The following is a 10643-nucleotide window of genomic DNA, read 5'->3' on the forward strand; positions in this document are numbered from 1 at the left end:
GTGAAATTTTTCTATATAATATTTTTAATTACACTCTAAACAAAGTCCTAACGAAAGAGATAATAATTGATAACTCTCAAATAAGCTATTACGTGTAGGAGTTTTTGGGATTACAATTGTCCTAAACTAGCATTTGGGATTTTAAATGTGTAACATAACAATGAAATAAATGAGAATATTATGGAGTGCAAACACATACGCGTAAATAAATGGAGCTTAGTATACCAATATTAGACATTGATAAAAGCTTTTAAGATATGGAGGATGCAAACGGTAGTTAGCAAAAGTGGAAAATACGCGAATGAGTATCTTATCAATTTTGATATTAAAAAATGTAAGAGAGTTTTGCACAAAAACTTAGAACAAACAGAAAAATCAACAACGAAGTAACTAATCTTCAATCAACGAATAGTATTGTGTTATATAATTAATTTATATATGCTCTCTAATATACATTATGGTTAATTTAATGATTTATGTATGTAAATTTGTTATTTATTATGAAATAATCTTTTTACGCAAGTATTTTAGTTGGTGACTAAATTATGAATAAATTTTATATATCATACATATCAATTAAATTATTATATGTTTGAATTATTGTTTAAAATTATGAGAATTAATTATTTGAATGATAGCATTTTAATTTGGCATAATAAAATGTCTACTTCTCATTTGGTTTTTGTTTAGTTAAATTGTTTTCTTCAGATGAAAAATTAACTGAATAGTATATTTTAAGTACTCTTTGGGTCGTATCTTTTATAATTTTTAATTTGCTTACATTTATTTAGACAAATAGTAAATAAATTACTACATTTTATAATTCTTTTAAAATAAATTAGATTATAAGTGAGGTATTACTAAAATTATTTTTATTTTTTAATAATATATTATTATTATTAATATTTGATTATTATATATATATGTTTATTTGTTGTTTGTTTATTATAATTGTTTGTGAACATGTTCAATTATATATTTATGAATACATTCGTGAATATATTTGTTTAATGTTCACAAACTTATTTAATTTTAAATAAACAAATATGAACATAATTTTGAAATTCTTAATAAACACCAACACATTTAGAAAAAAAAAGGCATAAAATTAAGTTGGTTTCTTTAAAGTTTGATTCATTTCCAGCACATTATCTTATGAGGAGGCTAGGGAGAGTAACTCAGATTTCATAGAATTCTAGTTGATCAGGCATTAATAATCAATTAGGAGTACAAGGGAATTCCAGTAATCCAATGCCATCCTCAATTTGATTCTTTGTTTTCACCATGCAATTTCACACACAGAATAGACGTAGAGGGACCATAGAAAGAGGAAAATACATTAGGGTTCCGCCTTGATAATGTGCCAATTAAGAAACATATATACAGATATCCAAAAGTTTCCTAACGACTAGACAGAAACAGAAACCAGAAGCTTTGGAGGAAGGGGGAGTAGGATGATATACAAACTTAGGTCCAACATCAGATAATTTCTAACAAGATTTACATGAAATTATTCTCTAGTTAACAAGTAAGACTTTTAACTAAGCAACACTGAAGGAATTTGCAGCACTCTCCACAAACTTTCTAGCTCCTTTAAACCACCGCTTGTCCCCAGCTTGTGCTTTGCAAATGTAAAGTTTACCATTGTTTACGGTGGCTGTAATTAGTTGGTGCTTTCCACCTTCATCTCCATCAGCAGTTCTCGTCAACACCGACAAGAAGTAGTACTGTTTCCCTCCGATCACAGGAGTTGAAGTCTCCAATATGTTTGCAGTTGCCACTGCATTTGAGTCAAACCCACCCTGCATGCCATTCATTTCAAGATATCAGAGATTTGCTCGTAATTGGGAAAAGAAGCATAGGAAATATGTGGGGAAATAAAAATACGATTCCCTAATATGAGTATGTGCTGATATATATATACACATGCTAGTTTAATACCTCAGCATCAGTTAAGCCAGAGTATGCTTGTTTTCCAAGCAGATAGTCCACCTGAAAAGATCCATGAGAAGCAAATAAATCAGGGAAAACACGTTATATATGTATATGCAATGAAACGAAATGATAAAAAAAGAAAACCTTAGAGAGGAAATTTTCAGGGGAACCGAAGTCAGTAATGGACTTCTTATCAGTAGGAGTGACCATGACAGCAACATTGGTGGTGGAGTCGAAGTTGTCCTCGTATCTCAGGACTTGACCTGGGTACTCAACCTCTTTGCTTGGGTTCCATTTTGATGGTATTGACAGCTTGAACCCTTCCCCATTGTATGGGATGAACTCTGTGTTTGTTTTTGGCTTTCCAAATACATTTGCTGTCATCCAATCAACTCGTTATTTCCATAATCATCATCTACAATCAATTCCTCCCTATTTGAATATTTTTACAGGAAAGGGACTCATGATCACATAATGTATCATAGAAGAGCATTAAACAAATAAAATGATAGAATTAAGGAGAAAGAGAGAGAAAGAGAAAGGAAAGTTACCAGCTTCACCATAGGCAGCATCAGCAGGAGAAACCTTAGAGCCAACCGCTGCAGTACCGATGAGCAGAGTGAGAGCCAACCTACGGGAGATCAGAGCGTTGCTTCCCGAATCATCATTTTCTTGGACTGCCTGTTTCTGAGATGTGCAAGCCAGCAGTTGATTTGACTTGACGATTGCAACTTGGCGCTGGGATGTGGAGGGTGGAGTTGATGATGATCTGGGTGCGGAGGTGAGTGCATGGTGGTGCAAGAAGCATGCGGTGGAGGCCATTGCTGCTCTAATGTAGTAAACAAAAACTAAAATGAGTGGGGTGATTTTATATGTGAAGGGGGAAATCGGCATTGTATTAATTAGGATATTAGACGACGAAAAAGGATTGGATTATGGGAATGGGGGATAAGGCTGATCAGCCTCTTATTGGTGCCACGTAGATTGAATAAGGTCCATGTCAGATTTCCATTTTGGATGTATGTCCAGCGATGGAGTTCCAGACTTCACTCCATCCTTCACATCATGTAACCATGTTTAATTTATAGCTCTCCCACTCTTATCTTATCCAAAAAAAATCATCTGCCAATTTAAAATTAACACGTGGATTTCTTGATTAAAAAAAATTTAATAATTTATGATTATTTATATTGTTAAATAGGGATTTTAACAATGAAAAGCAGCATTGAAATATGAAGTTGGGATATCATCCAGAAATGAATCACCATCATGCATGATCGCAATCTTCCAACTCCTAAAAACACCAAAAAGAGTAGTATAGTTTAAATATCCCTTGAATTCTCGATATTTGCAGTGTGTCAGTCAGGGGCCTTTCTTTGGGTTCTTGTTTCAAGTTTTGAGTTTCATCTTTTAGCTTCATATTTCTATTTAAATCTTTTTAAAATTTATATAACTTAATCTTTGAATATGCTTAGATTTAAGTTTAATTACGGATAGATTTTTATAATAAGGAAAAATATTTGGTGCATTTTAGACTCTTGTAAAATATTTTTAAAATATGAGCCATAATGATTCTTTTAGTCCTCTAATTTTACAAAAAAAGTCATTTTAGTCTTCTATTTAAGTTGTTTTCATCTTTTAGTCCTTAAACTTACATTTTTTGTCAAATTACTCTAAAATGGATGAAAACGTTTATTAACTTTGTTGATGTGGCATACACATGACTTGTCACATAAATGACATGTCAATATTTAATTATTTTTAAAAAATTTAAAATATTAAAGATCTTTAAAAATAATAATTTTATAATTTAAAACTTATACTTTTTAAATAATTTTAATGATTTTAAAATTCTAAAATAATTTTTACAGTTTTTTTATTTTTTAGAATTTTAAAAATTATTAAATGTTAATGTGTCATCCATGTAGCAATTCATGTATATGTCACGTCAACAAAGTTAAAAAACGTTATTTGTTTCATCTAATTTGAGTGATTTGAGAACTAAAATAGATGAAAATTAAATAGAAGGTTAAAATAATGTTTTTTGTAAAGTTGAAGAGCCAAATAAGTCATTATGCCATATATATATATATATATTTTAATAGTTTATTTTGTAAAAGATATTATTTTAATAAATTTTCAACTGAATGGATGCTCGGTTAATTTGTGAGACTAATTTAATCAATATACTATAAATATATATAGAAAAATATTATTTCATTTATCTGCCTGCCATTATTGAACCAAACTAAAATCTACCTACCATTCCACTATTTAAGAAAATAAATCAATTTTGGAGAAATAAATAGAAAACGCATCATGGAAGAAATGTTTTATGCTAAAAACGCGCTATAGAGTGTGCTTTCTGACTCATTTAATACATCAATTTCTCGGGTTTGATTTCTCTCCTACTTATATTTTTATTTTTATTTCATTTTGTTTCAAGCCAATAGTTATATAATTTTATAAATAAAGAAATTTGAGAACGATATCTTTATTAATTAAAGACATTAATTAAAAATAAAAAAATTGAAACAACATGAAATAAAAATATAAATGTGAGTAAAGAGAAATCAAACCTAATTCAAGGATAAAATTACTAACATTTAATCATTTAACCAAATGAATCGATCATTAAAAAGTCGAAAACATATACAACAGATTTATTTTTATCTTTTCTCTCCCAAATTAATTAATTTCCTAAATATTAGAACCTGACTTATTTCTCTTATTTTTCTTGGCCTTTTCATCAAATTTGACCCTAATTTAATCAATATACTATATATAAATATATATATATATATATATATATATTATTGCATTTATCTGCCTGCCATTTTGAACCAAAATAAAATCTACCTACCATTCCACTATTTATGACGCCATCACGAAAATAGCATTTTAAAGTTAAAACACTTTTAATTTAACATTTAAACTTTTTATTTAGAAAAGTTGTATATTTTTGGTTAAATTCTATTTTAGTCCATATATTTATCTAAAATTTAAATTTAATCCCTATAATTAAAAGATAAAATTAAATCTTCTTACTTTTCTAATTTAAAAATATCATTTTAATCATTAATAATTTTAATATTTTTCATCAAAATTTACTAGCTTGACATGTTGACTAGACTATCCTCAAATGATGTTACATGTGATATACAAAAAATAAACAGGTTTATGTTGATAAATTTTGATAGAAATTACAAACAATCAGAATTATTAAATTTAAAAAGTAGGTGGATTGAAATTTTTTTAATATTTAAAGTAAAAAGACTAAATCTCAATTTTCAGATAAGTACAAGGACTAATAGCAGATTTTAACCTATATTTTTTTGTTCGAAGTGAATGTGATACCAACGTTAACGTACAAGAGAAACGTGGAAATAATTTATATTTGATTCCTCCATTCATTTCTTGCTTGTCAGTATCACCCACTATCCTCAGACGTATCATCAACATCTCTCTTTCTCTCTCTCTCTGGTTTGTGTTTCTTTTGCATCCTCCTTTTTCTTCTTCTTTTACAATTGATGATATTTTCTACAGAAATTGCAGTTCTTTGATCATGATTTTTTTCTTTTCTTATATTTGATTCTACTAAAGTTCTTAGTTTTAAAATCTGGGTTTTATTTATTTCAAGTTGTTGGTTTTTGTTTGGTTCTGAGGTTTATCTTGTTTGCTCGAGTCCTTACTTTGGCTGCTTTGTCTTTCTTGAACTTTGATATTTCCGACGATTTTTTTTTCTTAAATTGCAGTAGCAAATTACCGCAACTTTGAAGGTACTAATTTTTTGTTTGCTTCATTTCTGCTACTTTTTCTTTTCTTTTTGTTTTTGGGTGAAGTTCATGTACGGAAACACAGTTCCAATGTTTCTATAAAGGGTTACCTGTGATGTTAAAGCATTAGTAAGAACAAGAATCTGTTTTGATATTATCTTTAGCAAATGGCAACCATAGGTTTTATTGCAAAATATTTGCTCTTATGAGCATCTCATGGTGGTTATGATACTGGGTTCATCTAGCTACGCCAAATTACTTGAAATTGGTTCATATATTTCAGTTGAGTGGTTATATGTGTCTACTGAGAAGCCAAAGCAAACGGAACTTTTTTTTTTTTTTTTTTGTGTGTGTGTGGCTATAAGCTTAAGCATTAAGACTCCATTTTTGAATTTTTTTTCCATAAATATTGCAAAATATAATATTAAAAGTGAACTTCAAATGATTTGTTAGATGTTAATATTTTGATGAGATTTCAGAGCTGTTCTGTTTATTCCAGGAGAATAAATTTGTCTGTTTTCTTGAAGCACAAGAATAATGCCTGAGAAAATATCAGAGGACTTATTTAACAATCTAGTAGAGACCATTGCAGATAGTGTCTCTAAGCAGAAATCTGTGTCCTTTTTTGAGGAAGAGAAATCAAACTCAGTTGTCTCTGGCTTCAATCGGCTTTTTGGGCGTCAGAGGCCTGTCCACCATATTTTAGGGGGTGGAAAATGTACGACTTTCTACTCTTTTCTTGAAATTGCTAAAAACCACCTGCGTTGATCAATGTTTTTACTGTAAATTGTGCAGCTGCTGATGTTTTGTTATGGAGGAACAAGAAGATCTCAGCCAGTTTTTTAGCTAGTGCAACTTTAATATGGTTTCTATTTGAATGGCTTAATTACCATTTCCTGACTCTTCTATCCTTTGCTTTGGTTCTTGGCATGGTTGCGCAGTTTGTTTGGTCAAATGCCTCGGGTTTACTTAACAGGTAACACAAATAGACATATGCTTATGTGCTGCTTTTATTTTTTATTATTTGTTGCTCTTCAAGGTTTTGGTACCATGTGTGCTGCTGATAGGATTGCATAATTTTTATTGTAAATTACTTCATGGAAACAGGTCATCTTCTCAAGTGCCACGGCTTGTTTTGCCTGATGAATTATTTGTTAGCATTGGGAGGTCAGTTGGTGCTGAGGTGAACAGAGGCTTACAATATCTGCAGGATGTTTCATGTCAGGGAAACTTGAAACAATTTCTTGTGGTAGGCTCTCAATATTTTCCTAGCACTCTTCCCTTAACGACATATGCTTGCAAATTAAATGTTCCCTGCTGATCCATATGCCTTTAAAAGTTTCTGCCATGTATTTGTAGAAACATTCAGCAAACTCTTAAATATCGTTAATGCAGGAGGAAGAAATGTTATGATCAATTTCTTTATGCATTATATTTATTGCGGCATTCTTCACTCTTTCTTAATTTGGTTCTCAAATTACTTCCTTATTTATTTGGTTGTAATTGATTGTTAGTGTTGAAAATTATTAAAGTGAAATATGTCAGTAAATGGCCCTTACTAACATTTTACTAATGCATGCAACTTTAGAGACTCAATCCAAGAAAAAGTTCAAAAATCAAATGAAAAATATATTTGGTGCAAGTTTCAGCATGTTTGATCCAAAAAGCTGAAAATAACTGCAATGTTTTAGACTTTTAAAGAATATTGTCAACTTTGCTACGGTCACAGCGTGTGGGTAAAGACCATTATATTGAATCTGCATTTCTAACTAGTTTCCTCCGTCACACTAGATTTGCTGGAGTGGATTATTAATGATCAAAAACTTTACAGGTTGCAGTAAGCTTGTGGGTTGCTGCTGTTATTGGAAGTTGGTGCAACTTTTTGACTGTTTTGTACATTGGTAAGAAATTTTATTAAATTATCTTGCATTAATAGCATGGTAGTTCCATACAAGGGGAAAAAAAGCATGGTAATACTCTAATGTGTGGTTGTCTGCTATGTTACTCGGACTTGGGTGTGAGTGGCAGATTTGGGTATGTATCTAACACGGATATGTTCAATTCTTTCTTAGTTTTTCCATATATTTGGAGGGTCCTTGGAGGGGGGGGGGTATGTCCTGGTACCCTTGTCCAAAAATGTGCTGGACATGGGTGGTTCAAGAAAAACAAAAAGTTGGAACAACATAGGTTGTCTGTACCATACTGTCTTAAGCAGAAAATATTCTGTTTATGGAACCCACCTTTGGTTCATTAGTCCAATAAATTTAGTATTACTCAATGCCTGCGAAATGATTATCTAGTTGCATTTACAGTTTAACTTATTTATCTTGGTTGACTTGAGCATAGCCATGTTTGTTAGCTTTATGCATTGAACAAACACTTGCCCTTTCTCTTTTTGCATTCGAAATATTTACCTAAGATAATTGTTGCCTCACGGACATAGGCTGTGGTCCCCAACTAAACAAGTAAAACCATTGCAAAAATGATTTTGTTCTGTCAAGTTGAAACTGAGATTTCCAAGATTTATCAAGTGTAATTGGTGATTGATTTTTCCAAAGTGGGAATCTGGCATTGAACTTTTATTTATTTCAGTCAAGTTATTCCATCTAATTATCTTGTGATAACTGATGAAGTTCAGCCTACCAGACATTAATTGATTTGAACGTACAATTAAGTGTATCCATTGGCTCTAATATTGCAATCTAGAGAAGAACAAGTTTTGACACGGAAACCTTTTTCCTTTCAGAGTTCGAATTGTTATTAGTGTCTTCAAATGAGCCTTAATATTCAAGTTACAAGTTCCACGCCTAGATTACCTTTTCCTTCTTTAACTTTCCAATCTCTTTTGCCCTCTTTCTTTTTTAGCTGCAGACAAGTTAGATTACTGACAATAACCACCTTAGTCGTGGCATGCCAAGGGAGGATCTGACTTAGTATGGTTCTGGAATAGTTGAATCCAATTAGCCTAGGTTCTTCCATGCGTGGTATGCTGGTTAACCAGGATTAGACTTGTGAAGGCATGTCAGTGCTCATTTGGTTTTGGAATGGTTGAATCTGATTAACCTAGGCTTCTTTTAGGCTCATAGGTTTTGATTAACCTATGCTGGCTAGCTTGGATCAGACTTGTAAGGTGTTTGTGCATTGAACTTGCTAGACTCTGTCCTGCCTATGTCATGCCTGATCTGGTGCCAAATTGGCTGGATTTGCCGGTGCAAGGCTGCTCATGTGCAAAATCCTGGATTGTTGCTATCAAAATTAGACATGTTCTATGGATAGGAATTTCAAAATGAAAAAGAGAAGGAAAATGAAAAAAAATTAGGAATTAAAAGTGAAAGAAAAAGCAGAACGCTATAGACTGATACCCCTAAATTCAAATGAATAGCCCCTTTCAGAAGAAAAAGAAACCTTCTAAAAAACGTTGAACTCAGAAAATTCCATGTCAACTTTCTTCTATTTTCATTGCCACATTAGATGCCAACTAGTTTATTTATCGTACGTGGTTATCATTAAATGAGTATTGGACTTGATTGAGTCTAGCATAATAAATTCTGTTTCCTAATTGGATAAAAATAATGGTTTCACGAAGGAAAGAGGTTCTAGTTGGGTGTATACCAAATAGGAAAAATGGACATTTAGTTTGGGATTGAGGGTGTAGTATTTTTACCTTCTAGCTTGATTTTTTCACTGTATGTCAGAACTACATAAATATGTATGTCAACTTTGACACCATTGGAAACAAATTTTCTTCATAGAATCTGAAGACTTTATGAAAACTGTACTATGGGAAATGTTTTAGACAATTAAAATTTTCAGGAATTTAAACCTCTTATTAGTCCAGTTGGTCTATGCTATTACTCTTAAGAAGTGGATTAAGCAGGTCTAAGGTTCAAATCTTACTATCTACAACTCTTTCCAAGTTCCATCATCCTAGATTGTGACCACTTCTGTACTGAAAAGCTTTAGGTATTTTACTTTTGGGCTTTTGCATCATGATGTAAATGATGGCATGCTCTTCACATTGCATTTAACTGGTGGTCCATGTGACCTATATATATGGTTCTGGAGATGCTTATCTTTTCCTTTTCTATTTTACATCTTATGAAACAAATTTCCTGTCCCAGAGGACAAAAGACCACCATTGAAAAATCAGACTGACCGGACCTGCCGGTTGAACTGGGAACTGTTGCATAGTCCAATCTGGTATATGTTATAAGAGCTAGAGAAAAACCAGAAAAAAAAAGAAGAAACTTAGTTAATCCATTGGATTTCTATTAAAGACCATGCAAGTTGACTAAATATTCATTAACTATTTATTATTAGATACTATTTAATTTCTTTTTAATTATGAAAGACAGCTTTAGCCTTTTGCTATATATGTGCAGGGCCTTTGATGTTGAAGTTTTTATTTTGCTTCTCAGGTTTTGTTGCGGCCCATACATTACCAGTTCTGTATGAGAGGTATGATGAGCAAATAGATGGCTTTGTTTACAAAATGCTTGATCAGTTCCAAAATCACTATAAAAAGTTGGATTCTGGTTTTCTGAGCAAGATCCCCAAAGGAAAGTTCAAGCTTAAGAAACATGACTAGGTGCATTTGGTCACTTCCATTAGATCCTTAGAGTTTCTGTATCACATATATACATCAAACACTTGAATAAATGGTGTTATATTTTTGTGAAATTATCAGTTTGAATATTGGAAATATCTTTGCCAACCTCAACTGCTGGGTCGATTAATGATCTGCTATGTCACATTGTTACTCAAACTTAGGTGTCACCGTTAATATGGTTATGGATATGTTTAATCGTTCTTTTCCCCCATGTTTGTTCATGTATTATTTGTAGGCTATTTGGGGGTCATATCCATGGACGTTGGACAAGGTTATTTCAAGAAAAATGGATGGTTGAAGCAACATAGGTGATCTGGGTTTTA

General features: G+C 31.8%; 2 protein-coding genes across 8 annotated transcripts; one reads left to right on the forward strand and one right to left on the reverse strand.

Moving 5' to 3' along the window:
* Positions 1-1316: 1316 nt before the first annotated feature.
* On the reverse strand, positions 1317-2786 carry LOC105778219 (putative oxygen-evolving enhancer protein 2-2). Of its 2 annotated transcripts, none has more exons than XM_012601880.2 (4): positions 2487-2786; positions 2080-2367; positions 1942-1992; positions 1317-1802 (listed from the first exon to the last, which is right to left on the reverse strand). In XM_012601880.2, the coding sequence occupies exons 2-4, from the start codon at positions 2317-2319 to the stop codon at positions 1542-1544; spliced, it is 552 nt and encodes a 183-aa protein (XP_012457334.1). In that variant the 5' UTR covers positions 2320-2367; positions 2487-2786; the 3' UTR covers positions 1317-1541. The 2 variants fall into 2 exon arrangements, with proteins under 2 accessions (XP_012457334.1, XP_012457333.1); XM_012601879.2 differs by having other exon boundaries at positions 2080-2312; positions 2487-2785.
* Positions 2787-5311: 2525 nt separating this feature from the next.
* On the forward strand, positions 5312-10431 carry LOC105776515 (reticulon-like protein B8). 6 transcript variants are annotated; one of them, XM_012599198.2, is made up of 7 exons: positions 5312-5418; positions 5691-5714; positions 6211-6429; positions 6507-6687; positions 6819-6960; positions 7543-7612; positions 10130-10431. In XM_012599198.2, exons 3-7 carry the CDS (start codon positions 6249-6251, stop codon positions 10297-10299), a joined length of 744 nt encoding a protein of 247 aa, XP_012454652.1. In that variant the 5' UTR covers positions 5312-5418; positions 5691-5714; positions 6211-6248; the 3' UTR covers positions 10300-10431. The 6 variants fall into 6 exon arrangements, with proteins under 6 accessions (XP_012454652.1, XP_012454651.1, XP_012454653.1 ...); XM_012599199.2 differs by having other exon boundaries at positions 5330-5418; positions 6239-6429; XM_012599197.2 differs by lacking the exon at positions 5691-5714 and having other exon boundaries at positions 5315-5418.
* Positions 10432-10643: the final 212 nt, after the last annotated feature.

The sequence above is a fragment of the Gossypium raimondii genome, chromosome 10 (assembly GCF_025698545.1).
Source record: "Gossypium raimondii isolate GPD5lz chromosome 10, ASM2569854v1, whole genome shotgun sequence".
NCBI lineage: Eukaryota > Viridiplantae > Streptophyta > Magnoliopsida > Malvales > Malvaceae > Gossypium > Gossypium raimondii.

Excerpts from the sequence above, each read along its gene's own strand:
- LOC105778219 (XM_012601879.2), bottom strand. The coding sequence starts at position 2,757 with ATGGCCTCCACCGCATGCTTCTTGCACCACCATGCACTCACCTCCGCA. Across the intron at positions 2,313-2,486 it reads TGCTGCCTATGGTGAAGCTG|CAAATGTATTTGGAAAGCCA; the intron begins GTAACTTTCCTT and ends ATTGGATGACAG. Across the intron at positions 1,993-2,079 it reads CTGAAAATTTCCTCTCTAAG|GTGGACTATCTGCTTGGAAA; the intron begins GTTTTCTTTTTT and ends GGATCTTTTCAG.
- LOC105776515 (XM_012599198.2), top strand. The coding sequence starts at position 6,249 with ATGCCTGAGAAAATATCAGAGGACTTATTTAACAATCTAGTAGAGACC. Across the intron at positions 6,688-6,818 it reads GCCTCGGGTTTACTTAACAG|GTCATCTTCTCAAGTGCCAC; the intron begins GTAACACAAATA and ends TCATGGAAACAG. Across the intron at positions 7,613-10,129 it reads TTTGACTGTTTTGTACATTG|GTTTTGTTGCGGCCCATACA; the intron begins GTAAGAAATTTT and ends TTTGCTTCTCAG.